Raw genomic sequence first — 27,885 nt, 5'->3', positions numbered from 1 at the left:
ATGTTTCTGATAGGAACACCAGTGCCTACCGTGTCTGTGAAGCCACAGGGCCATGTTGTTGTTGTGCGTTGATAATTTCTCTAATCAGGTGGATGAGGAAGCTTGCAGGGTTAATTGGGAGCATACTGGAGTCGCTACAAGTGTGAAATCGTATTTACAGTGCATCGAACCGCAAGGTCAGTCTGTGTGTGTGTGTGTGTGTTATATGCGTAGGCCTGCGTATGTGTGTGTGTGTGTGTGGGTTTGATGAATAGGGAGGTGTTCATGTGATAAGTCGATAATTGTTAAACAGACTTCTTTTTCTGTAGCAATGACAGGTCCTGAAAACATGTCACCGACTATTATTTGTTTACCAGTGATTTTCTTGTTATTGAGCAAGCTTAAATGTTTTGTAGTCATGATTCTTCCATAACGCAGGAAAAAAGAAAGAAATTAAATCTGAGATATTTTTGAATGTACTTTTATATAGGTTGTGATATTTTGGTAATGTGGATTAAACTTTGAAATTAGCAGTTATGTTAATGTTAATAATATTTTGATTGGCGATAAAGTAAATTAACCACTAATGAATTTTAAGTGTGTTTTAGTTGCTGCATACAGTAAGCCCTTTTTACACTGAATTATTGTGCATCTCCATTTTCGCAATCCTGAAGTAACTCAATGGCAGGATCCTGTATTGCCCTCATGCCCTTAAATCTTTCCTCACCCATTCCCTGTAGAAGAGTGTGCAACAGACATGGCATTGTGTGTTTCATTTATACAAATGGTCTGGACTAGCTATGGAGTGGAATCTCAATAAGAAAGAGAGTGAGTGTGGGAGGGACGGGGAGGTGTATGGGAAGGGATATTATAGCGGACTGGCGGCACTCAGCGCTGAGTCGTAGAGCCACATGCTGAAGGCGTCCCGCTGGGCAGGAAATGTAGGGGAACTGGCTAAGCGGCGCAGTCCCATCAGCTCCCCGCTGTTCCCCGCCTTTACACCACTTCCTTATTACCGTGTTTACCGTTCGGCTTTCACGCCTCTCGGCCCTCCAACCCGCCGCACGCTCCAGGCGTACGGACGCAAGTAAGAGGGAGAGAGGGAGGAAAGAAAACAAACATAAAGAGAAGCAGGTCACACCCCATCAGTGTAGAGAGCTGAGCGCAGCAGATCCAGACTTCATGGGTTTACCTGCTGCCTACGCATGGAGAGAGCGCTGGGTGAATGGCTGCATGCCCTGGAACTGAAGTGGGATGAAGTAATGAGATGGATTGTGTTAAGTAACTGCTGTAGAGCGGGACAGAGCCCTCTACACACACACACACACACACACACACACACACTGCCACCCTCCAACCTTCCAACTTGCCACTCCAGCACTCAGCTCCACCATATATCAAAATTCGTCACCTCTTTATTTTATTGGATTAATTTAATAAATGATCTCTGGTCAGGTAGGGATGTCAGCCAGTTTGATTGCTCTCCCTCTCACTCTCCTGGCAGGGAAGCACACAGTAATGGAGCTCTGACCACAGTCAAGTGCACATGCACACGTGCACCTACAGAAACACACACACACACACACACACACACACACACACACACACACACACACACCTTTAGCACTTAGAACTACTGAACAAACTGCCCCCCTAATGTAACATTTTGGTAGCTACATAAATAAAAAAACAAACAGGGACTGATGTAACCACCTCCGACAGGTCTGAAGAAAAGTCAGCAACTGTGCAGCGACTATAAAGTCCTGCCAGAGGCTGGGATGGGGAAGCACGGCGCTGAAGTCCCCTGATCTCCTCGTGGACGGTCGGTTGGGTATAGTACCTCAGCACCCAAGGCCTGCAGGGTGGCCTTTAAGCCTGGCTGAGCAAGACCCCCGTCCTGTCACTTCTCTCCCCAGTTCCCACTCTCTGTTCCCTGGGCAATCACTATTGACAAGTGCAGGAGCAGTTCCCTCTAGCAGAATACCTAGCCTGTGCCAGAAGTGCTAATCTAACATTTATCAAAGCATAGGACTCGCATGTGTGCTGTCACTCTGTCCGACATGCTAACAGGTCCGTGCTTACATGGCTATTGTTCCCTGCTCTTGTGGTTGTTATTGTTGATCACTGCAAGCTAGGCTCTCTACAAAATCAGCCGAGTAAAGAAATCTTAATCTTACCCCCCCTCACCCCCCGACCCCTGCTTCTTTCAGTGTTTTTCACTCTCCAAGGCAAGAGGTTAGCTGTTGATACACAATTAGGCGTTTGCTAAAGTTTAATCTGAAGGTAAGTGCTGCTTCGGTGAATCTGGTGGATTGGGTCATGACGGGTTCGTCTGTCGAAGGGACAAAGAGGCCGCCGTCTGCTCTTGTCAATGATTTCTCTTTTTTGTGAGTGAATTTCAAAATAAAGTGTATGTAACCTGTTATTATTCTGCACTTACGAAGTGGGGTGTAAGTGGATGAAAATTGATCCAGCAAATTGAAAAGGGGGTTAAGTGTTTTTGCCCTATCGACTCCAACTGAAATGACGGTTGTATAAAACACTCATTTCTCTCCCATTAGCAGATGAAGCCACAGCCAAGTATTATTAGAGGGCCACATTGTAGCGCTGCTGCAAGACATTTTGTTACTGATAATGGCCCACAGTCCGGAGGAGAAAAAAAGACAAGATTTTGACTCGCTAGACAAAATCGAGGCAGTTTTCCACTAGATGTGTGTGGTGAAATGGTGTGAAACTGCCACAACATGTCGAGAATGATCTTCTTAGAAAGGTGAAAAGCCATCTTTGGTAGAAGCTGTCATGTTTGTAGATGCGGCTCAAAGTGAATGCATTTGTGCATTTTGTTTATGGTGGCTGTATGCCCTATGGATTCTTGTTGAATTGTTTGCACCCTATTATTACCCAGGGTCACCTCGCAATCTCACGTTAATTGATATCCTGTCAATCTCTCAAGTGAAAAGCCTGTCTTGGTGGAGTGGGGTAGAATTTCTGTGTTGTATTTTACACTAATGTTTTATGTTGATGGAATAGTCTTTCTGGTCAGAAAGCACAGCAGGTATCTCAGCAGGAGGGCTATACATTTGATTGTAGTGTGTGGCACAGCACAGTACACAATTTCCAACCAGTTCATTTGAATACCATTTGTCTTTATTGCAGGACGTGCTTTGGGAGCCTGAGATCACACAAGGTCCATTATTGGTGGCTGTGGTCCCTGCCTTACCCAAAGGTGCGTCTGTTGAGCTTCATGTCACCGCTGTCCAGGACGACCCCAGAGAAAGGACCTCCTGTCACATGACTACAAAGGTGGCGTGTGGATCCATAGAATGCCACACTGTTGTGTCAGCTGACAGCTGCAGTGCGTCACTTTCCCTCTCCCTGGCCCTCGCTGTGCCTGGTGCCGGCCTGGAGGTCTTAGGTGTGAAGGATGTAGTCGAGGCAGTCGGTGCTACGTTCAAGAATGCCATGAAGAAGATGGGCGCTGGGCTGCTGCCACTGTGCGCCAGGGTGTTCTACAAGTACGACCACACACTGGCACAGCAGATTGTTACAGGTATGTCACTACATCTCAGCCGAGACACTGCTCACACACTTTACATTAATCTGATGTTTAGGTCCTTTAAGAGGATTTAACCTAAATGGGCCATCTTGTGTTCTGTTGAATACAGCTGCTGTATTGTTCTTACACATTCTCCACAGTATAACTTCATTATTAGAAATAGAGCAAAAGTCTGTCTCTCTGGAGCGTCTCTCTTTTCAAAGAAAGTTTGAGGTGACATTAGCAAAGTAAACTCCATGAAGTAGACTAGGAAGCAGTCTCTCCAGAGGATCTCCACATCTTCCTGTGTTTAATTGTTGTGTCTGCATTGTGTACAGTAACCCAAGCAGCTGGCACAGTCTTTTGTCATCATTATACTTTTATATGCCACTGTCTTCCTCTCCCAGGATTCTAGGTTCTCGTCAAGGCAAATGCGGAATTGTATTTGTTTAATCCGGAGAGATGTTCTCTCTCTGAGGGAAAAGGGCGACTAGCACATCTATCACACAGGCTCAGTTGTCAAGTCCTCGCTGAAGCAATCAATTAACATTTTTGAATCCACGCCAAACCAACCATCTTACTGTCATTTTTAGCTTCGACATAACTCGTCTTTATGAGGGGACATGAAATTATGGTCACCAGTGATGAATAGGAATGAGGATGGTCTATTTAGAATATGTGTGTTTGAATTCATGAAGTACAAACAGTGCTCTTTGTTACCTAATTATATAATCATTATTCAGCCTTGTCTCTGACTAATGATAGGACAATCTCAAGGTAGAACAGAGCTGCTAAGTACACAGCAATCAGGTACAAAATAAAAAATAGTTATGAAATGTTTAATTATGGAGTACTTTGTGGCTTAGTGGACACAGGCACATAATGTTGTGCATAGAGAGTTTGAGTTCAGCTCATGATATTTTCATCATTCTCCACTATAATAGAGTCCAGTGAGGTAGCAATGGCAAGAAATCATCTTAAAAATGCCTTAAATGTATATATAATATATATAATAGAATTAATTAATCTTAAGATATGTAGAATTACCCATATCATGTCCAATAAATTAAGAAAATGTATTCCCTTGTACTTAAATATTGAGATGAATTTGCATAGTTTACAGAACAAACAAAACATTTACTAATGGACTAATCCAATAGCAAGTCGTCAGAATTTCTCTTTGGGTTTTATAGAAACCATTAACTCTGTTACTGGGTCATTGGGGACGCGACAAAAAAAAATCAACCCCGATCTTCACCCTTGAAATGTGTGTTTCTTTTATTATGAACGGTTTCCCCAAAGCCAGTTATTGACTCATCATTGAACTGGAATCTGTTACCTTCCTCTGCACGCACAACCAAGCCCTGGGAGCTCACCCATGGGCCTTTTCATGGGTCACAGCCTATGCTCACTGGGTGATGAATCCCAAAAGTCAAAGGAGGAAAAGTAACACCTCTGGCGCTAGCCGTCACAGCCACACAACTGCTACTGTCAGAGAGCAGACAGAGAGAGAACACTGGAAAAATGTGACTGCACACCCCCCCTCCTTTCAATTACTTGCGTTAGGATTCACAGCTGATAGACATGACATATGCTTCAGATGAAACCTTTAAACATCTTGTCTCAACTTATTATTTACGACAGAAAGGTTCGAAGAAAGATAGCCCCGCAAACCTCAACTTTTACTGAGGGGCCTAAATGGGTTCATATGACAATATTCTAATAGCAAAATTATAGCAGGGTCAAGAAATCCATTATTTCTGTATATCAAGAAGAAAATGAATGTGAGTACAAATGGTTATAAAGGTTGGTCTGTTTGCTTCCTAATACACCCAAAAGACTATGGTACATCAATACTTGATACAGGAGGGCAGTTTACGGACCACAACCTGCCTTGGTAGGAAGTCTTCCCTTTCTCTGTGGCCCTGTGGGAGCTCCACTGCACACACCCAGCCTCTCACCCAGCCACATTGTTCATTCTCCTTGGCCTAAATGAACAATTTTCATGAGCCAACACTTGCTAATTACCACCTCGTTTACCGGTTAATTTGAACCAGTTTGGGAGTCAGTGTAGCACAACTAAAAACCACTGGCTCTGGGCCTTGGCCACTGCTTAAAAGCCCCATAAGCCCAGCAGGCATCAGCCATTTCACACAAGAACCCCCTTTTCTCTCCTTTTCACTGCACCCTACACTAACACCCCTCCTTCTATTCACTTAGGCTTACAATATTTATATATTAATCAGTGCAAACAAAAATGGCCGTTGATGTTTAGCATAAAAGGGTGTTGTGGGCATTAGTAATGGTTTGGTTTTGGAAACACAGAGAGATTTAACAGCAGCCTTTTCAACTCTCTGTGTGTTCGCCGTGAAGCAGAATAATGGCTGGTACTCTTGGGTAGATGGTTTAGTTCCATCCCATTGCTAATGTGATTGCTTTTAGAATCTGTCTAATAGCCTCTGTCCACTGGGCCTCTCAATGAGGCTCCCCATGTAGCCCAAAGGGGGGCCGAGGGACCAGGGGAAGGGGATTGTCAGGGAACCAGGGGAAAGGCATTGGCTGCGTGCATTATGGGAAGTGTTCATAGGATTGTGTGTGATGGGAAGTGTTCATAGGGGTTGGAACACAGCAATCTGTTTCTTTACTCTCTTTTTCTCACATAGACGCACATAAACACGCAATAACATGGTCACTCAAGTCACCTTCACCCCCTCTCGTCTCTCATAAGTGCACAAGTGTGTGTGTGTGTGTGTACAGACACTGACAGAGACACTCAAACAGAGAGATTACAATTATTTCCTATCTGTTAGCACAAAGATTAAAACATCCTGACATGAAACAGGGCTAGTGTGCAAGGTGTGATGAAGGGTGTGTTTCTTCTCGTAATAGAACCATCCACTGTGTGTGATCTCTCTGGCTCATTCAGTTGTCAGCTAGCCATCTCCAGAGGATCCTGCTTCCCAGGGTGCACCACATGCTCTGATAACACACATATTTAGGCTTTTAATACCCCCAAAAAAGGCCCTGTGTCCAGTGGGGGCATTTTAAGCTGTAGTGCATATTAGCTAATTAGGCTGTGTGGGCTCTTTGTATGGATGTTTGGCATGCTGTGTCTGCCTCTAATGAAAGAGGATGAGGCTTATTAAATGGTGTTGAACTGCTCTTGTAACCTTTCTGTCCTGATTTCTCTCTCTACAAGTTCACATAGATGTCAGATCTTAGTGGTACTGCAGTACTAGTGGCTATTATCATCAAAAAGAACAGAAGTTTGTGTTTGTCCACTGAGACTTAATATAACTGGGCAGGAATTAGATTTTGACGGCCATTATGTTAGACAGATGTGGCTGTAAATGTAAAGACACTGACAGTTGTAGTATTGATAGTGTGATGGTGACACAGCATAATTTCCCAGATATGTAACTCTACCATGACCATGCCAGGTCCCAGTGACCACACCCGAGTCACATTCAACATACTGTTAAATCAGAAGAAACAAGCCAGGACAGCCAGCCATGTGACAGGAACACTTGTGACCAATTAGAGTGTGCGGAGCAGGAGAGGAAAGGGGCAACATCCCAGCGGGCCGCTGCTAAATAGACAGGCTGTCATCAAGACCAGGCTCTGAGACACTCAGTGAATTCTCACATGTCCACTGTCTGTCTGTAGACCTGCCACACACACACATACACACATACTAACAACATCTCTCAGCTCCATAAAACTGAGCAGCAGTCCCAACACAGCTTCCTAACATCCCAACACAACAGGGGTAGAGGATCCATTCCACTAGATCCCCCCAACAAGCTGCTCAATTGTCCAAAAGGGCACGGCATGATTGCCCCCTCCCTCCTTACTGTGTGTGTGTGTATGTGTGTGTGTGTGTGTGTGTGTGTTTGCTTGTATATGGCTCTGTGTGTGAGTTTGGGAGGGGTAGCTTAGAGTTCAGTCCTTGCTGACCATATGTCTGCACTGCAGGGAGACTGAATGGGGGGGCTACAATCTGCCAAGGATTTAAGAATGTCAATAATTTGTAAATAGGCCTGTGTTCTCTGGTTGAAGGGTTAAGTGCAGCCTCTGTCCTGGGACAGCCCCAGTGGGACGGCCATCTGAGGGTTTAATGCCCAACTCTAAGATACAGACAGCTTTTTAAAGTTGTAATGAAACTAACACCGCCCCCTTCTTTCTCCCTCCGCACCCCGTCCCACCAGGACTCGAGGAATGTTTGAGAACCTCTCTGGAACAGTCCGGTCCATCCGTGGCCCTGGTTCCGGTCCTGGACTTGCCTGACTCCCAGATCCTCCACCTGTCCTGCTGGCTCAGTTTGTAGTAAAACAGCCAGAATCAACAACCAGACTCTAGTCGTCCACAGCGCTGGAATTCAACGGGGCCTTTCTCAAGGAGCGACTCTGACAACCAAACAACTGATGACTTACAACGGAACATCAGTGAATGTGGGGGGAAAAATGCATAACTGCTCATTAACGTTGACTGTTCATCGCTATGTGTGTCTCCAAATTGTATTGATGATGTGTGGTTTTGAGCAGGTGTGTATTCCACCTCATACCCCAACACTCAGGCCAGAAATCCACTTTGTCCTCTACCAGAGTTGTATACTGCAGCAGCTGTTCTTCGGCCTCAGAGAGGGTCTTGTGGAAGTTGTATAACTTAAAGCTGCATACCAGAAGACCAAAGACTATAGGATTCTACAAAAGGAGACACCAGCAATGTCTCAGTCCATCAGGTGATAACGTGTATGCCTTGATATCCCACTGTTTCTGATGGAATTCCTCTTAGCACGCTAGCTAACAGCCCTCATAAAGGCCTAGCGCCACCGCTGACACCATCTGCTCAGATGTAAACCTATAGATTTACTCTGTGACTGGTTTACTGGTTTGTGGCTGTGTGTTATGTGTGTGGATGAGGAGACTGTGTTTCTCCCTCTCATGCTCCATGGGATCCGAGGTGTGTTATTATTGTGTAATAGGCAATCAGGACCAAGCACCTGAAAAGATTAAGCCTCTTTATGTTCCCTATCGATTCTAAGGCAGTCTGGTTAATAGGAGAGGGACGCTACCACATGCAGCTGCAGGGCAGGCGTGTGTGTGTGTGTGTGTGTGTGTGTGTGTGGGTGTGTGTGTTTCAGTGGACACCGTGTGATGGTGTGGGAAGAAAACAACACTATTAACCATTGCTCCTGGAACATTTCTTTTCTCAAAGATCATGAACCGTATTGATGATCTCAATTGGAATGCATCTTCACTCCGGCTATTCTCTTCATTGTGCTGGTGATGGCGGGAGCGGAGTGGGCTATTGATCTTCACCCACCGAGATGTTGTTTTCATTGTTGTTATCAAAAATTGAACAATAGAGGCAACCAATAGAGCCTGAAGATTTTTATTGAGGGTTGAAAAACACAAACAAGCAATTATATATGAGCGTGAGCAAGCCAATGCACCATAAATATGTGTTAATGTTTACCTATTCAGTCTAAAGGGCCCTGACAGTTGCAGATTTTGACGCTCTGCTTGCCATCCCAAACACCCCTTCCCCCCCGTTCTAATTTTTGAATGATGCATCTGTCAAACCAACACTTAAATATGGGCATTTTTAATAAAACACTCTTTTTAAGTGCTTCTAGACCTCCTCAATTAGTCAATTAAGCACCCATAAATGTCACATGACGTAATATTTCAGTGTTTTCGATAAAAGTGGCCTTTTAACCTCTATAGATTATGCAACGGCACAAATAGCCGATATTTCCCATTAGACAACCCAGTGAGAATGTTTTCTTAGCCAACTTTCCTGGTTACTCCCAGTTGTGAGTGTGTATGAATGCAAAGCAGGGCGTTGCTGAAAACAAGCATGCACGCTCAGCAAAATCTTCCCGGTAAATAAAGGTTAAAAAAAATAGGATTGAAAAACAGTTCAATTCATTTTGAGCTATGGAAAACTGAAAAACAACATACATCAGCCTGTGGACATTGTATATCAGTGCTAGATTTTATTAAAATTCTGAACGTGCTGGATGTTTTGTCTCCTGTTTTCTTCTTTATTGAGTTTTGAATCCATGTGTTTTTTTGCCTTAGTGAAATAACAGATCAATTACAAGGAAATCATATGAAACGTAACATAAAAAAACACAAGAGTCAGCATTTCAGTAAATACAGAGGAGCTCAGCCGCTAAATTTCAGTGCACAACAACCACTTGTCGATCACCAGTAAACACTACACTCTGTCCTTCAGCAGACATGTTTTCATACAGACACAAACAAAGCCACAAGTATATCATCACACCCTCATCACATCCAATGTGATGGCCTATGGCAGACACATTTCTTTGTGCTCTTACCGCTGTGTTTCCTCACAAAATGAATAAAGACAGGGTGACATTTAGTTTTCTCATGTGTGTTTTGTCAAATGTACATTTCTTACCAAGTTGACCTGCAACCACTGTACACACAAACTAGCTGTTGTGGCTAACAATGTCCTTTGTGCACAGTGTACCACCCTGGGGCCCTTGTCATTGTGGCCTGGCACATGGACTTTAACTGTGTGGTACCTCCTCCAGGCTACCCAGGCTGATGTGTGCGACTCCCTTCCCCCTCTAGCAGTGGCCTACAGTCGGGGAACCCATTTCAGCAGAGGTCTCGCTGCTCCAGACACCTCTTGACATTGTGGTCTATTTGCCTCAGTGACTGTGGTTTTGTTTGTTTTCATGTTTTGAATCCTTTTCCTCATAATGCCTTGTTTTCGTCCCCTGACATATTATGAAAGCCTGTCATCATGGTCACAGCACTGGATTAATGGAGCTTGTTCTGTCAACTGGATTGGTAACTATCACACGCTATTGAGTGGTGTCTGCTGCCCTCTTGTGGTCAACATCCATATTGTCTCCATCAAGAGTCCAATTAAAAACAATCTGATTAAAAAGCCTGAGAACTTTTGACTCTACCCTGTAATTCCCACTTAGATCCATTGTGGCACAATTTACAAATTAAACCAAGCTGCCTAGAAATCTTTTACAATTGTCTTTCTCTTTGAATACATCATAAGAATATTCTCTTCAATGCTCAAGGTTGAGATATTGAATTAATTTCTTGACCTTCATTTCTGAAGTTAGTATTGTATTTCTATCATCATCATCTTCATCATCTTCTTCTTCATCTTCTTCCTAAAACTGCTTTCCCATGAAAATGCACCAAATTTTGCACACAGTCCATGCCCAACAACACCCATTACAGTATGTAACCAATAGCCCTCGTGGTGGGCTACAGCAATCAATCAAATCTGAAAATTTTAAAAGCCAATACATCAGAGGTAGGCTTGCATCTTACAAACCTGTAGTTACTCCATCAATATGCTAAGAAACTTTGCTTCACTGCAACCTGTAGTCAATTTTGAGTCAATCCACTCTGTTTTCATCAAAAATTGTAAAACTAATTGACCTAACTCCTCCCACATGTTTACATTCCAACTGACACCAAACTTGCTACACAGCATCTTCAGACTGTCCCCAAATGATCCAGACGGATTTGAAAAATATAAAAAATTTAGCCCGCAGCTCGATAAATGTCCAATCTTCATGAAATAAAATTTCCACAATTTTAGTAAATGTAAATAGAGCATCTTTAAACATTAGCTTTTCGCTTATGGAGCCTTTGGTAAAATAAATAAATAAATAAATAAATTGCAGACATTTCTATGTTGTCTAGATATCTTAAAAACTGAATTTTTGACACAATTTTGAATACTGCTTTTATAGAGAAGGACATAATTGTGCACACTGGTGATTGCCTTAGTCATACTGTGAAACAACCACGATTAAAGCCAGTTGTCAGATGTCACAACAAGTTCATAACTTGACATTGGCCTCAAAGGTTGTGACGTTGAGCCCTAGGGTGCTGCTGAACAAACATGACACAGTTGTTTTCACTGATGGAGGCTACATAACTTGCGAATTTGTAGCTTCTGAAGATATTTCAAGATTTTATGTATAATCTTATTACTTTCTTTCTCCTACCTATTCTTCCTACAAAAGGCAGGCCCCATTCTGCACGCAGGCCTGAGAACCAAATATCTGCACGTTTTAGGCCTAATTTAATTATGCCAGGGCATAATCTGGGTACATTAGTATAGTTTAATCGGAGGAATACAAATCTTTAATCTGTAAAGTTTGTATATCCCAGGTAACGGCGAGAGAAAAAGTTACATGAAAGTCCATGCATGACGGTTAACGTCCAATTTCACAGACTGGAAAATGGACCATGTTTTTATTTTTGAGCGATTTATCTTCAAATTAGACAACCTTTCGTAGTTTAGGTAGGAACGTAAAAATCTTGTAAATCTTGTTTCCGCCCGTACTTTTAGAGGGGCGTAACGCTAAATGAGGCTCGTTTGTCGTTAGCAAACAAGCTAGGTCGTGTTATCGCCATGATACACAAGGCTCAGAATTCATGAATTGTAATAAAACTTCGTCAAACGTATATAGTAAGTAGTTTGACATATACACATTGTTAGTTTAGGTTACATTTTAACTGAACTAACGTTAGCCAGAGAAATTAGTGAGTCCGACCGATGGTCCAACCTTTGCTTTGCTACAAATGCACGTTGCTCTTGCCAGATAACGTTACCATTGCCAACGCTGTTGTTAAACCCCAACATTAATTAGTCATTAGGCTGTGGATGCAAAATATTTATACGAATCATAGCGAGAATAGTATGTTGTGGAAGATATACGTTAGTTATATAGATTACTTAAAGTGAAGTGTTACTAACGTTAGATGCCCACAGTCTAAGCTGAAGTGACGATTCTTGTCATGTTTTAATGCAAGTTCCTTGTTTTGAAGTTTAATGTTTAATTTCATGTACCTTGCCCTAGGTCTAATGAGAGGATCACAAAGGAGGCGATTCAAAAATGCATCAGTGTCCCGATTGTCCAAAATCTTTCCCGTCGGCATCTAAACTCCAGAGACACCATCTGATCCACACTGGCCAGAAACCCTTCACCTGTACAGTCTGTGGAAAATCCTTCACTCAGTCTGAGCATTTAAAGACACACTCACAGAAAGTCCACCATGCAGGTCCTTCCACAGACAGGATTCTTCCTCAGGAGAAGAAGTCTTCCCAGGCTAAATGGAAAACACACATTTTGCCACTGGATATTTGTCTTCCTTCCTCAGAGACTTCCTCAGAAGCTCAACCACAAGTTATCCCAAGGTTAAATGATGGCTTAATGATTCAGAGCAGTATCTCAACTGATGGATCGTTGTTTATGGATCCAATACCTCAAGATAAAGTTGGTTCTACAGCTATGGACACATCAGTATGCAATACCCACAATGGATACACCTGCAGTGTCTGCTTAAAGTCATTTAGTTCACCTCTCCAGCTTTGGATTCACTCACCAGTTCATAAAAAATCAGAACAATACAAGAGTGAGATATGTGGCCAGACTTTCTCTAAAAAGGGCCGCTTGAGGATGCACTCACAGTCCCATGAACGGGGCTGCTACAGAGGCAAAGTTACTTTGAAACACCAATGCGCTACTTGTCTAAAAAGCTTCTGTTCACCATCCAAATTAAAACGACATTTTCTCATTCATACAGGACAGAAACCCTTCTCCTGTATGATCTGCAAGAAAGCCTTTAGACAGGAAACGCACTTGAAATCCCACCTAATTACAGCAAAAATATGTTCACAATCTCGAAGCACCGAGAGGAGAAAACAGAAGTTTTGCATTGATAGTCAAACTTCAGGTGTGGAGTCTCAGTCATCACTCCTACAACATCCCTCCAGCCACGACACTGCAGTGAATTCGTCAGTGGAACTGGAGCTGCAGTGTAAAGTGAGTGTAAGTGCTACACAAGACATGGGCAAGTCTGAAATCAAGTCAGAAGAAGCAATAAAACCAGAAGAGAATTTTAATAGCAGCAGTCAGCATCAGAAGAGTGTTTGCTTAGAGACATTAAATAAGTCAGTTGAACATGAGCAGCATTATTTGACCCATAAAGACTCGAAACCATTTCGGTGCGCCACCTGTGACAGATCATTTCACCTGGAAGTTAATTTAATACGTCATCAGGACATTCACAAGAACCAGAAAGGATTGCGAAGCCATACCACTGCAGAGGACATGAGGAATAATGTGTCGCAGTCAGCGCACATGAAAACTGAAGCAATAATGAATTCACCTGAACCCAACCATGCAGATCCCCTTGACCTGGACATCATTGTTAAATCAGAGACATGGAGTGAAAATTGCATCGATCACAGCGATTCTCCTCTCCAGGATGTTAAGTTGACTACATCACCAGACCAGCGGAGTGTAACACGTCAAGCCACCGGCCAGCAGCAGAGAATAAACACGTTATGCATGGCACACCAGTGCCACGCATGCTCTAAAAATTTTCCATCTCTGTCAAAACTTCAGAGGCACATGCTAACTCATACAGGACAAAGGCCCTTCGGCTGCCAGATGTGTGGAAAGCGATTCCGTCAGAAAACACACTTGAGGGTTCATTGCCGTACTCACCTATGGTCCAAATATCACAAACAGCGATCGTTGTATATTAGTCGGCCTCCATCTCGCATAGCTAGAGTTAACACAAAGCTTGCAGCTGATGTCCCAATGCAAGAAATGTTTGTAGATAGTAAACATGTAGAGAAAAACTCTGGCATTGGTTTACTCTCTGAGAAACGGCTTGATCGGGCCCCTTCTCAGCTAAGTGTGTGGAATGACAACAATAGAGAACCAACATTTTTACTGCCTACCTCACAGAAAAATTATGTTGTGCAGTTGGGTAAAGTTTCTAAAGTGACTGTGAAAAAGAGACAGACTGTTAAAGCAATGCAAAATCCAAGCAACATGCAACACAAGTGTTTCCAGTGCTTTAAGTGTTTTCCCTCTGCCTCTAAACTGCAAAGACATGAGATGGTGCATACAGGCTTGAAACCATTTCAGTGTCTTATGTGTGGGAAAACATTCAGGCAGGCTCCGCATCTGAAAGTCCATGAACAAACTCACTATAAGAGGAGACCCCTCAAGCCTGTTCATCAACAAGGGAAGATTAGTAAATTGAAAGTGAAGAGTCAACAGCAGCTTTACCCAAGGATCAATATCCACATTCCACTTCAGAAAAATTCTATTAGAATAGACACAGTGCATTCACAATTTGCAGATGCTTTAAACAATCAAGGAAAAACTGAGCAGTTCTCCCCCAGGAGGGAAATAGCCATCACAAAAGTGAACAATCTCACAAAGACCAGGATTAAAAACAAAGTAGCTTATGGTAATAGGAAAGCACACATGTGCCGAATATGCTGTAAGACCTTTGCTACTCCGTACAAGCTATCCAGACACTTGCTCACTCACTCTGGGATAAGGCCATACAAATGCTGTTTGTGCAGTAAAACCTTCACACAGCTTAGCCATTTGAAAGCTCATGAGCGCAGTCACAGACATAACAGGACGTCAGATTGTGTTCAAGGAGAAATGATTAGGACCAATCATCTCCAGGATAAATACCTTGATAATGGCCCCGCACCTGAAACCTTTATGTCTGCTCATCTTAATGATTGTAAAGAGGATGTGGTGAGCGAGCAGCCCCAGTCACATTATACCAGTGCTGGTCATTACTTAGTCACTGATAGGGTATTTTCTCATTGCTCTGAGGCAACAGACACTGAATGGCTGGCAGTGCCAGAAGTAGCCTTACTAGAGGAGAATATGGAATCGGAGAAGACGCAAAGAGAAAATTGTAATCAGGCTCCAGAGCTTTACAGTCGCTCATTGTTTCCTTATGAACATGCCTCTGAAACTCACAGGCTGGTCCAAAATCAAAAAGCGGCAGGTGCACCTTCGTCACAGCAGGAAAAGGGGAGCATACCTGTTATGGCTAATTCAGACAGTCACAAGATGCTCAGTGAGGGACTTGTGAGTTCTGTGGTTGAGAATCAAATCCAGGAAGATTTTACAGATTATTACTGGTGTGAACCACTAATCATGTTTGAATGTGACAAGTGCACTGGGAGTTTTGAGACGGAGCAGGATCTTCAACGTCATAAATGTAACACTAGAGGTCAGCCTAAAATGGCTCAGTCAGTCCCAAAGTATCACTGTAATATTTGCTTCAAGAAGTTTGTATCTCCCTCTAAACTTGAAAGGCATTATCTTATCCACACAGGCCAGAGGCCATTCAGGTGTGACGTTTGTGGCAAAACTTTCACACAATTGGCACATGTCAGAACACACCAACGGACTCATTGAATACAATATGACATTGCATAATTTTTGGTTTTGGAATAAAATCCCTTGTATTGATGAACGTGATGTGTCAAATATGATGGTGATGTATGTAGTAAATATATTAAAAAATAGTCCATATTTTTTTAGTAATATATTTACTACATACATGCTTTGTACTTGATAGTGCTGATATATTTGTACTTGATATGTCAATATTTTATTGTATTTTCCATAGTGGCATTTTCTTTCATAAAGGAAATTCTTGTATTTTATTCCAATTTTTTTTTTATTTGTTGAGTCTGAAAATGTAATTTGTATCATTAAATATGCTCTAAATTCAATGCTCTCAAAAAGAATACACTCGTGGTGAATGCAAAATAAATTTGTGTATATAAATATATTTCAACACACAACTATTGCCATTTTTTGTTTGTTTTGAGAGAGAATGAGCCAATACAGTATTACTATTTTTTAATCCATGCGTAGCTGCAGTAGGAACCAAAGACATGTATTCGTACCTCGGGACGATTGTCCAGACGTACCCATGCAGGAAGTGAGTCGCATTCAGCGCGTTTTGCTTGTGTACATGCGTAACTCGCCAGCCAACGGTGTTGACATAGATGCTGTAATAAAAATAAAGGTTTGTGAGTTCATTTTATCATCATATTTTTGTACGTTCTAGGATCAACGGGCGACATACAATGCGATCAAAAATTATTTCTGAATCAATTGTATCTAACGCTACTAGCCTAGTTTTCCATCTGAGAGAGCTAACCAGCTAACGTTAACTAGCATTAACAACTGCCAGTCAACTGTTATCTAGCTGTATCTTAAGTTAACGTTATTTTTACAGTATGGTGGAGGAATGTATTATTCCTGTATCGCTCAAGTCTGTTATTTTAATGTCCAACATCGCATACGTTAGACTTTTCCACTCTTCTCCAGTTTAGTCAAGTGTTGTCCAGTTAACTTGTTAACCTGTAAGATAGGAATTCAGTAGCTAAAATAACGATTCATTTTGTGTTGATTACTGCTTTTTACTATTGTATCACCCTCTCTTCCGGACAGTGACCTTTGTAGCTGTTTGAGACAGCCATCATGGAGAAGGAAACCCCTGCTAAAAAAGCTGCAGCACCCTCTGTGTCTCAGATAAACGCAGAATACGTCACGCAGGTAACTGATACATGCACACAGTGGTTCGTGTTATGAGTTGAAATGGACGGTATTTTGACAGAAGATGGTTTGTTTATATTGTTATTACGCTGATGAATTGCAGCTCTGGTTGTATTTAATGAGGGTCTCAACTGGAAGAATGACGTTTTGCCCACTGAGTTATAATGGATCAAATGGTCATGTTAATCGGGACCCACCACTCCTACTTTCATAGAAGACTGAAACACACTGTTTTCCACCTGTCTCTGACAATTACACATTTGTAAAAATGGAATAAGGGGTGGAGAGTGAGAGGGAAAAGTTGGGGTGAGGGGCCTCACCTCAGATTCTCAGTCACTCACCCACTTGTTTAGCCTACGCAAGGGAGGTTGACACTGAGTCTGACAACACTTTGGCTATTGAGAGGTTATTTAAGGTGGAGGATTTCTCCAGAATCTCCCCCATCTGATGCTGAACCAGGGGACTGAGGAGATGAAGCTCTAGCTCCTCCTGCTCCAGCACAAACACCTGGGGCAGTAGCTGAACTGTCATAGTGGTATTACATGAAGTGCTAAGTATGAACAAACAAGGAACTAGGAAAGTGTTAATGAAAAAAATAGTGCAGATTCCGTCACACAGCTGGGTTTGACTAGCACAGGTTTGAAAATGAAAGGGATAGTAGTCTTTGCATCAGTTGATTCCCCATCTCTAGTTTGGGATGACAGATTTTTTCTCCTCAGATCAGAGCTTGTGTCCGAGATTGATACAGTACACCATATAGAAGGCATGCAAACGAGTTTACAGCTCGAAAAATGTGATTCAGGATAAGTGTCTGTTGATGCTCCCAAATTTCACATTGTTTATGTTTTTCTTCATATCCCTTGTTTTAGTTGGCTAATAAATACTGGGCTCCCCATGCCAAGAATAAACTACCCTTTGACCCAAAGGTGAGTTTCTTACATTGCTGCTTTTTACTTTACAGGTGCTAAGCCATGAATTTTTGGTAGTGAAACTACAGTAAGAGGCAGAAACATATATACATATCTAGTCTTTATGCTGGAGCGAGTGTGAATCAGGAAAAAGATTCACTCTCATAACTGCCATTTAACCAGTTATTTTGACTTCTTTTGGTTTCTTTTATCACAATAATTGGTGAAGAGGCAGTATATAAAAAAGTGCTGCAGTCATTTCCGATTACATCAATGGGGCCCATGAGTGTTTTAACATTGTTTGCCATCTGTTTAGGTGTTGGAAGATGTTTATGAAAAGGAGATTCTCAAGTCCAAGTAAGTGAATACAACATCTCTGACTTAAGCTGCCTTGCTTTACCCAGTTGCATTTCCATTTTAGAGATTTTTTAAATTTAATTTTGTGTTCTTTTCTATATATTTCCAGGTTTGCCATCAGAAAAATCATGCTGCTTGAGTTCAGGTGGGTTATTTGACTTCCTTACCTGTTGTTCAATAGCCTACATCACCACTTGGTTGACAGATACTAATTATTTTGTTGTCTTTTAGCCAGTACCTTGAGAACTACCTATGGGTGAACTATACTCCAGAAGTGTCCAGCAATGCCTACCTCATGTCCATTTGTTGCATCGTCAATGAGAAGTTCAGAGAGAACGTCCCGGCTTGGGAGGTAAGAAACACTTGGTGACCCCATTTTCAGAAGAGATCAGGCTCATTCTAATCACTTAAACACTGTGTAAAGGTGCGACATTTACCATCTCGATACGTGCCATGCAGACTGATGGCTGTCTAAACCAGTTTCTTCTCTTCTCTTTGTCGTATCTCAGGTGTTCAAGAGGGGGCCAAGCCATTTCCCATTCTTCTTCAAGTGTGTAATGGAGGCTGTTCTGACAGGCGAGGAGGCTGGTCTGACTCTGAAAGAGCAAACTGTGCTGCTGGTCTTCCTGGACCACTGCTTCAACAGTCTGGTGTGTATGGCTACACCAGTATCCACTGGCTTTACTCACCCACTGGGGAACTACAGATTTGGTTGATATCAAATTGTGTTTTGGAATTGTGTTAAGCTGCCCTAAGACTTTCTACACATTGGTAACACTATCCGGCTTACTAGGCTTGGCAAAACCATTAATATGTTAACAGATTTTAAAAAACTATGAGCAACTGCAGCTGTTCTTGGCTTCTGTACTGCACTGGTTACTGTGTCTGGTGACTCGACATTCGGCAGTTTGAAAAAGCTGAAAGAAATCTAACTAAGACATGTACATGCCATAAATCAAAAGATTGAGCATAAATCTGTTATCCGGGTAATGTCTTTACTTGACAATTTCAGTCAAAGTATTTCCTTAATTGGTGTAGTGTGCATGTAAACATACTCATTGATGTCTATATAGAAGTAATGCCAAAATGTAGTTGCCTTCTCTCCTAAGTCAAATGTGTAAAATAAGGTAATTGTTTGTAATATCCACAAGATGGCAGCAGTAGACCAGGCTGTACACTTTGGTCAGCTCCCATCCATCTGTATCCTCTACAGCCGCATTAAACCATGGGGAGTCACTGCGGATATCTCACTCTAAAATCTGCTGTGATAGCCTGCTGCACTTTGATTGTATCCTATAAAGCCCTCTAAATATTTTAGTTGCAGACTTTTATTAGGGGCTGAAGTGTAATAAAAATCTGTCATAAACAATACATTTTGACAAGTCTCTCTCTCTCTCTCTCTCTCTCTCTCTCTCTCTCTCTTTCCCCTTCCCTCCTTCCCCCCATCCTCCTCTCCCTCCTAGGAGGTGGATTTGATCAGAGACCAGGTGCAGCAGCTCATTTCTCTGCCTATGTGGATGTGCCTCCTACCAGTAAGATCTCAACCCATTACCCCAAACAAAGTTTTTCTCTCAGTTATCTCTTGATTGGCCCGGCCCAAATAATCAGATTGCATGATAGTTTCCTAGGACAAAGATGCTTCCTTGCTGTGCCATCATGTTCTGAATAAAATGACCCTGTACTGATTTTTCTCTCTGTTATATTTGCAGTCCAGACTCCAGCACGAGCTGAAGAAAGTTCCAAAGCTGCAAAAGTTCTGGAATCTAATCAAGAAAAAATTTGATAAGATGGATGCTGACGCAGCTGAGCAGTAAGGCTATTATTTCCTCTGCTTGCGTCCTCAGATCTACACAGACTAGCAAACGAAAATATATTATGTCCTGTGAGTTTCTAATTCCTCTCTAATTTTCTCTCTTTCTGTCTTCCTCAGGGCCAAAAAAGAGAGGACTTTCCTCTCAGCACTCATTAAAAAGTTTCTTGGGGTTCTGATATCCATTCCTCCATCAGGTAAACATTATTTCCCTTGGTACGCATTAGGATACCTCACTGTGACATAGTGCATAGCTACTTCACAGGGAATTCCTTTTAACAAGTTGAATGACTCCTACTCTCACGATGTGGGATGACTTCCACCTCCAAACATTGTGTAGAAATAATGATACCAGGTGACTTACTCTCCCTGTGACTTGGTGCCAAAGCAAGTCACTGCATGCATTGTGCTGTCTGAACCTTGCAGTGCTTTTAATGCACTTGGGCCACCTTTTTGTCTGTGGCATTTGTAGACCACACCCAGTCTCAGGTGGCACATCTCTTCAGTCCAGGACCCTATTGCCAGTATGAGACACACCTTTCCCCCTCTTTCCATCACTTGTTCAGTCAAAACTTCATCCTTTCTTCCTGATCCGTGCAGCCGCCGAAGGAGCATGTGCTCCAGCTGCCACCCCGCCACCGGCACTGTCTGCTATGTTGTAATGCAGGCCGACACAGAGGCCCCCCACCTGAACACTAAAAATAGAACGTGTGTGTTTGTGTGTTTAGGTAGAATTCGAACCTGACAGAGTAGATTACGATCTCAGGCCCCGCAGGATCCCCATCATTCTGCTGCCTGCTGCATGCCTCAACATTAAACACACACACACACACACACACACACACACTTAATGATTGCTGAGCTCTCAGCATGCTGCTGTGCTGGCCATGCTATCTTAGTATCTCATAGTGAGGCTCACACTCAGCGTGGCACTGCGGTGTTGTCCACATGCGTTTGCTGCCCTCATATCCCCGGTGAAAAACACCCCCCCTCCCCCGCCACTTCTACCTTTCCCTGTGTGCGTGTGTCCTTGTGTGTGCATGTGGTCATGTGTGTCTGCAATGTGTGCTGGCATGTGTTATTGACCACATGCATTTTTGTATCTGTATTGAATTCCTCCCTGATTTTCTCCTTCCGTTTCTGTAGGTCCAGTATCCATGGACAGAGTACATTACTGCGAGCGGTTTATTGAACTCATGATTGACTTGGAGGTAAGAATCAACCTCCTGTTCCATAGTCTAGTCCTCCCACAAAAGACCAACAATACTACCTCTAAAACTGATGACAAGATTTGACCTTTCTCCCCCTAGATTTGATTAGGGTTTATTTGAAAGCAACCGTGAAAGAGGGTTCACTTCATCTTTACTTACTCTTTGAAGCACTTTTTTTTGTAAAAAAGCATTTTATAAATACAATCAAATATTTGATTGGAAAAGTAAAATGTAACCAGTAGTTCATGCAATTGCAGACAAAAACACTTACCTGATCAAACCTTAAAGCATAAAAACACAGCAAAGTCAGACACTCTTCTGGCATAGGACCACAGTGGAAAATATCTGTCTGCTAAATCATGGTATCGTGTTGGAGGAAGTGGTGTAGGCATCTGACAGATTCTGCAGACCTTGTTTGCCTTTTGTCCTTTATGTTTATAGCTGCCTCAGGTCAACAGACACAGTAGACAAATGCCTCAGCTCTCAGCTCCACCCAATGCATCTCTGCCGTTGCGGTCTGCAAAGCTATGCAGTATCTGAAAGAGTAGTCTTTGATCAGACTCTGAGATTAGGTTATTAAGGTTATTTTCAGCCTTGATGGCTTTTGACAACTGGTACAAGGTGTAGAGTGATGTGCAGTTTCTACTTGCTAGATGGGTTGGGACCTGAGACCCGATTCCTTGATAGAATTATTCCAGTGTTCCAGTTCCAGAGTTTCCAGAAAGGACTGGATCAAAACACGTTTACCTGATCAATTCACGTTATTGATTTGCATTTTTTTCCTGATCCTTTTTTAAGTAGAATAAAGGGTACCATTTTTTATTCACCATCAAATGTCTTACCCTCCATTCATGTGCTGTTTGTGATTGACTGCAAAGTTGTGAGGTGACGCAGTGAGGCTCGGGGGGAGCAGAATGTGTTTACTTTTAGCTGAAGTGCATAGCAGCAGAGCGAGCATGGCAAACGTTAGAAAGGAGATTGAAAGTATGGCCACACCTTGATAAAGACACACTTTGCTTGCTGCTACATGCTTCAGCTACAACGCACCTGCTCACACACATAATGTACAGTTGTGTGTATAGTTTTGGAGGCTGGAATCAACATGGAGTCAAGGGTATTGTTCTAATTGGTAGCACAATTTCAATGCAGCAGCATTTTTGGGGTGCTATAATAGTCTCATAAAGGTCATAATAAAATCAGTTCCAGTAGTGTTGTCTTTGTGGCCTGAAGACACAATGTCACATAGTTAAGATGGTTCCTCCTGCTGCCTGTGCAGATCTCCTGTTACCAGCAAGAGAGCTGAATAGATTTCCTCTGGCTGTCCGCTGACAGGCCGGCCTTGCTGTTCCTGGCAGTGGCTAGTGGCCAGCCAGCCGCCTGTCTCCAGAGACATCTCCTGTCCTTCAGCGCTATCCTTTTACAAAGCCTCCGCTGCCTGAAATCCATACTTCCCCTCTCTGATGATGACCTGTGAATTAATGTAGGGAAAAAGATCCACCTTTTCAGGCCTGTTTTATGCTGGCTGTCAGGACTGTGTTGAGATCAAAGATGGCTGCCGGAGATAAAGGTTACATTTTCTCTCGGTGTTTAGGTATCACTTGCTGCACCTGCTGCCTTTGATGAGCAGTTTTCCATGAGTGAAATGATAATGGATATTTTGCTTTGTTGGTGTTTTTGATTTCAACATTCCATTTCATATTCTATTTCACACTGCTCTTGTTTTGTCTGGACAGTTCTTCTCTTTCAGCCCTTATAATGTGATTGACTGGACTCCGATTTTTGTTCTTTGTGCACCGGTCACCCTCTTGCTCAAACTGTCAGACCATCAAGATGTTCAGTATTTCTTTGTTATATTCCTACCGAAGGAGCTCCCTTCATCTCATTTTGACAGGTTTCCTCTGTTCTTGACTAAATGTCATGTTACTGTGCTATAACTGGAATAGCAATCATGACTATAGACCTAGCTGAGCCAGTTATTCCCTGTCTTCTTCACATATTACTGTAAGTCTGTCTGTTATCCCTTGCCTCTCTATGATATGTTCCAAAACAACCTCTAAAAAAGACCCTGGATCAATAAGATATATGGATAATCTCAGTCTTGATGCTGGGAACTGTGGTTGTTGCTGGGTCAATTGATCCTTTTGACCTCTGAGAGGATGTCAGTCTATACAATGACAAATTCTTCTTATCTCTGGCGGAGGAACATTAAGCTTGGTGCCTAGGTCAGAAAAGGAATTGTGTGCGCACTAATGAAAGAATCCTTTACATAGCCAAGTTATGTATTTATGATAACTTAAAGGTCCAATGAGTGGAAGTTTGTGTTAGCCACATCTGTAAGCCTGTATTCCAGTGTTAAAAACATGGTATTCTGTGTGTCTAGGCCCTGCTGCCCACCAGGCGTTGGTTCAACACAGTGCTGGATGACTCTCACCTGGTTGTCAGCTGTCACCTGTCCAGCCTCACCCAGAGAGAGAAGGAGGGACACCTCTTCTGCCAGGTAGAACACAGAAAACACATGCATGCACACATGAACTGGGCACATTAAACACAGAAATTAAAATTACCTCAACTGTCATTCTCATGTTCAAAACTGAGTTTTGTTATTGTCTCATCTCTGTAGTTGCTGGACATGCTGAAGTTCTACACAGGCTTTGAGATTAATGACCAGACTGGCAACGCTCTGACACAGAAAGAGATGACCACTCTGCACTATGACAGAATCACCTCCCTCCAGGTAAATACATAGAGGCAGACAGACAGACAGACAGACAGACAGACAGACAGACATGCAGTACCATACCTCAAATACCTTCTCTGTCCTACCTGCTTTGCTCCTGCTGCTGCTATTCATTGAAAGTGCCCAGGAAGTTGTTTACTTACTCTAAGTGGATCTGATCTCTCTGGGTATTAATGTGCATCTGGAGTACATGACTTCATGCTGGGAGAGAAAGAGGGACATGGATATAGAATGCTGCTGGTTCACTGCCAGCTAGCAGATGCCATTCAGAGATATCAACTTGATCATATGGAACATTTGCTTTTGTCATGATTATTCTTCATATTATTCTGTCAGTATTATGCGCTCACCCAGGATGCCCTCACCTTTTCACAGCGTTCTTTGTTTCACACACAGACTGTGCTCTATGGCTAATGGCAGTAGCCTCACAAAGACGCTTCATTGTAACTAGGCACATCAAAAATGTTCCAACCTTACCTGACTGAATCGGAGTGTTTTGATCTGTGTGTGTTTTCTGTCTTGCAGAGGGCAGCCTTTGCCCATTTCCCAGAGTTGAACGACTTTGCCCTATCCAACGTTGCAGCAGTAGATACACGAGAATCCCTGACCAAACAGTTTGGACATCTCAGGTAAAACATAAGGCATTGCAGCAGCAGTAATGAACAGGAATCACAAAATGTGTGCTAACGTTTTATAAGTACTCAGGTGGAGGGCTGGGGGTGTATGAATGATTGGAGTTGACTGTTAACACCAAGTGCTGTGGTAGCTCAGTGTTGTAACTAAGGGAATTGCAGAACAAAATAATTAATGTGTTTACTTAGTCCCTATAGTTAGGAAATCACGCAACAGCCGGTGGTAGAGCTGGCCCATGCCTGTGTGACATTTACCGTACTGCCTGGTGTACGAACACACGCTGTATTTCCCTTATGCAGGTCTCTTGGGGCTCTGCATGGCCTGAAGAGCGCATACCGAAATCCCCCTAAACAACAACACACAGAGCCCAGCTCTTATTGAGGTGCTCCCAAGCACCTAAAAATATAAGTCCCATTGAAAATACATGCAAACTTGTATCTATCTTGGTCCTGTGTTCCATCATAGCATCAGCATCACTGTTGCTGCCTCACTTCCCTGCTAAATGGCAGCCAGTGAGCCCTTGAACAGGCAGCTGGTACCAGCCAGAGAGAAAGCTGCGCCTCATTAATTTAATCGATTTGCAGTGGCTTGAGAATAAACTCTTTGAACAGCTGTGTTTGTCAGATCATATTAGCCTGCCAGAGAGCCAAAAGGCCCCCTCGCTTTGATGGGCTGGCCCGTGTATATCTGTGTTTTTACTTGTGTGCGCACGTGAAGGGGAGTGAAAAGACATTGGTTCTTTGCTATTTTCTAATCACTCCCAACCTTCCTTGGCATTTGAGATCATAATGAGGTAGAAAAATCACTGACACCTACATTTAGAGGGCATGAAAGCCATTTTGCCTGTCATATACTGTAGAACATGTATGAATGACAGATTACCTATTTGTTTGTCTGTGACGTCTTCCTTTGTCACAGTGGCTCTCAGGTGAAGTGTTAGAAACAAGACAAATTTCCTTTTCGCAGTCCCTGCTTCCATTTCCATCACCTCCTTTTAACTTCTGTCCTGGATTATAGATGCTAAAATCTCACGCTAAGTTTCTTTGAGTCAGGCAGAGGGGTATGAGCCGAGCTGAGCTGAATCAGGTAGAGACTTAGCTGAGCTGTTTTCATGTATTTCTAGAAGCTCTGCTCTTCCTCCCAGAATTAGTGTTTTGAATATAGCAGGAACTGTATTGTTCCCCGCTCCACAACTGTCACCAAAGCAGCTCCTGGGGAACTCCAAATATGCCGATCAGATTTAACGAGGCACTTTTCATCCAAACAACTCACGCTAATGCCAGTTTATTCCAGCTGCGCTACCCACCAGCTAAGCTCCCAGTCACCCGCCACTCTGAATTTATCCGCTAAGTCCCCCAAACACACAAACGCAGCATTATTGCATAGCCTGCCCACACACATACACACGCATTCACACATACACACTCCTTTCAGTTAAATAAAACATGTTGTGTGTCATCTGAGGCCAAAGGCTGAAAAGAATATGCTATCAAATGGTGTGCATCATTTTGTGAAATGCAAGCAAAAACTGAAGACATTCATTACTGCCGGAAATGTCAAAATAGTTGGTGTAGTTGGCTCTGTAGGTTAGTTCTTAAAAGTAATCCCAAATACAGCTCTGACCGTTTGAAATTACAATAGAATGATACAAACGCTAGTGATGAGGAGTGTCTCTGAAATTTGCTTAGAAACATGGATTGACTTTTGTTTCCTACTGTATTACTAATCAGGCTTCATTTGTGGGAAGCCAAACGACTGCCGGGAACCTATTAAGACATTGTTAGTCTTACATTAGAACATGGAGATTATGCGGAGGCTCCATGCAAAAGTTTCCCCTGGCTTTTAGCAATGCTTCAGTGATATCATCACCACTGAGTTGGGTTTTTGAACAAGGACAATCATGTGGCCAAAACAAAAGAATGTGAGGACAGGTGATCCAAATCACACTCCACGGTGCAAGATCACTGTATTCATCACTTGGCGTTGGCACATTTCAGAAACAGTACAGGACAGCAACAACAATGGAAATCTTTTTCATCATCAGATGAAGCATCCGACCCCCACTGCAAATATTCCCTAACGTTGACACTTGGACCACATTTTCACTTTGACTTTCACCGGCTTCCATGATTTGCTGTCTCGCAAATATGACATAATTTGTTGTTCATTTGCGCATGTGGGTCGTTTCACAGTAGAGGTCCGTTCATACCAATGTCAGATATGGGTCAAACATGAATAAGAACAGTCGTCAAGACGCCCGTGCACAGCCACTTATGATCAGGTGCAGGTTGGCCGCAGGAATAAGACAGTCGATATAAAGAAATTATCCAACCGCACACTGTTAGACTTCGTTGCACAATTGAGTGCAATCAATAAGCGAATCTGAGGAAGCAACTGGCGAAATGCGTTGTTTGCTTCTCAAGCCTAATCTTGAGAAAATAAAGATGTAAGTTAACAACAAAGTCTAACAGTGTGCGGTTGGATAATTCCTTCATATGGAATGAATAAGAACAGGCAAGCATTAAGGCCTGTAATGTGAACTTAGCCTAATAATACCCCACACTCTTTATAATCGTAGTGATCGTTATGATATTATTGGAGCCCATTCAGAACATATAAGCAAGGAAAAGGCACACTGGATCTTATTTAAATGCATTATGCTAAGAATTTTTGCAAAATATATAGTGTAGTTCATTTTTATTTATTAAAGTGGTTTGAAGTTTTCTAAAATTGGTTGCCTACGAATAGTCAAGGGAAATAGCTGCTAAAAGTTTACACAAGCTCCGAACAAGGGTCAGTTGAGGACACCCTAAATGAGACAGCCCCCAGGTTAAAGAGCAAACTGATTATGGACCAGTTTCTATTACAGAGAAATAGCCTTCCTCCTTACCTTACCCTGCCTGTGGCTCAGCTGTCAGCCATGACCTGGTCCAGTCTCCTCTCATCACTCACAGTGAGCTGCTGTGCTGCTGTTGTTTTGTTGCTAAGGGAAGGAGTGCCCACATGACCCATACCAGGCCATCTACTGGGCCACCAAACTGCAGCATTGGCAGAACCGCCACCCAAATGATCAAGCATGGCATCATGAGTAGCAGAATGCATGCACGCGCATGCACACACACACATACACACACACACACTCACACACACTCTCTCTCACACACACACACACACACACACACACACACACACACACACACACACACAGATACACACGGATACAGTTGGTCAGTGCCACGTGTGGCTGTCCAGGCCTGTCACAATGTGTCCAGTCCCTGTCCCTCCTTGTGTACCAGAC

The 27,885-nt window shown here is 42.8% G+C and overlaps 3 protein-coding genes across 3 annotated transcripts in view; all 3 read left to right on the top strand.

The window, feature by feature from the left end:
- dph6 (diphthamine biosynthesis 6) overlaps positions 1–7,841 on the top strand; it is a 56,622-nt gene extending 48,781 nt beyond the window's left edge. The window contains exons 14-15 of the mRNA XM_071526801.1: positions 3,136–3,529; positions 7,723–7,841. Of these exons, the coding sequence (XP_071382902.1) occupies positions 3,136–3,529; positions 7,723–7,841 (513 nt within the window). The remainder of the gene's footprint in view (positions 1–3,135; positions 3,530–7,722) is intronic.
- Positions 7,842–11,919: 4,078 nt separating this feature from the next.
- Positions 11,920–16,009, top strand: LOC139650209 (zinc finger protein 770-like). The gene is made up of 2 exons (XM_071526800.1): positions 11,920–12,001; positions 12,393–16,009. The coding sequence occupies exon 2, from the start codon at positions 12,429–12,431 to the stop codon at positions 15,777–15,779; it is 3,351 nt and encodes a 1,116-aa protein (XP_071382901.1). The 5' UTR covers positions 11,920–12,001; positions 12,393–12,428; the 3' UTR covers positions 15,780–16,009.
- Positions 16,010–16,306: 297 nt separating this feature from the next.
- aqr (aquarius intron-binding spliceosomal factor) overlaps positions 16,307–27,885 on the top strand; it is a 52,683-nt gene continuing 41,104 nt past the window's right edge. The window contains exons 1-14 of the mRNA XM_071526786.1: positions 16,307–16,398; positions 16,827–16,931; positions 17,801–17,857; positions 18,156–18,196; positions 18,306–18,341; positions 18,428–18,548; positions 18,706–18,846; positions 19,660–19,728; positions 19,906–20,006; positions 20,127–20,203; positions 21,153–21,217; positions 23,598–23,714; positions 23,838–23,951; positions 24,480–24,583. Coding sequence (XP_071382887.1) covers positions 16,857–16,931; positions 17,801–17,857; positions 18,156–18,196; positions 18,306–18,341; positions 18,428–18,548; positions 18,706–18,846; positions 19,660–19,728; positions 19,906–20,006; positions 20,127–20,203; positions 21,153–21,217; positions 23,598–23,714; positions 23,838–23,951; positions 24,480–24,583 — 1,118 coding nt within the window. The 5' untranslated portion in view covers positions 16,307–16,398; positions 16,827–16,856. The remainder of the gene's footprint in view (positions 16,399–16,826; positions 16,932–17,800; positions 17,858–18,155; positions 18,197–18,305; positions 18,342–18,427; positions 18,549–18,705; positions 18,847–19,659; positions 19,729–19,905; positions 20,007–20,126; positions 20,204–21,152; positions 21,218–23,597; positions 23,715–23,837; positions 23,952–24,479; positions 24,584–27,885) is intronic.

The sequence above is a fragment of the Centroberyx affinis genome, unplaced genomic scaffold (genome assembly GCF_046629955.1).
Source record: "Centroberyx affinis isolate AG114_WGS23_722 - 3 ecotype Tasmania unplaced genomic scaffold, CSIRO-AGI_Caff_v1 ptg001464l_1, whole genome shotgun sequence".
Classification (NCBI taxonomy): Eukaryota; Metazoa; Chordata; class Actinopteri; order Beryciformes; family Berycidae; genus Centroberyx; species Centroberyx affinis.
This window is presented reverse-complemented; position numbering and strand designations above follow the sequence as displayed.

Coding starts and splice junctions, on each gene's coding strand:
- LOC139650209 (XM_071526800.1), top strand. CDS start 12,429: ATGCATCAGTGTCCCGATTGTCCAAAATCTTTCCCGTCGGCATCTAAA.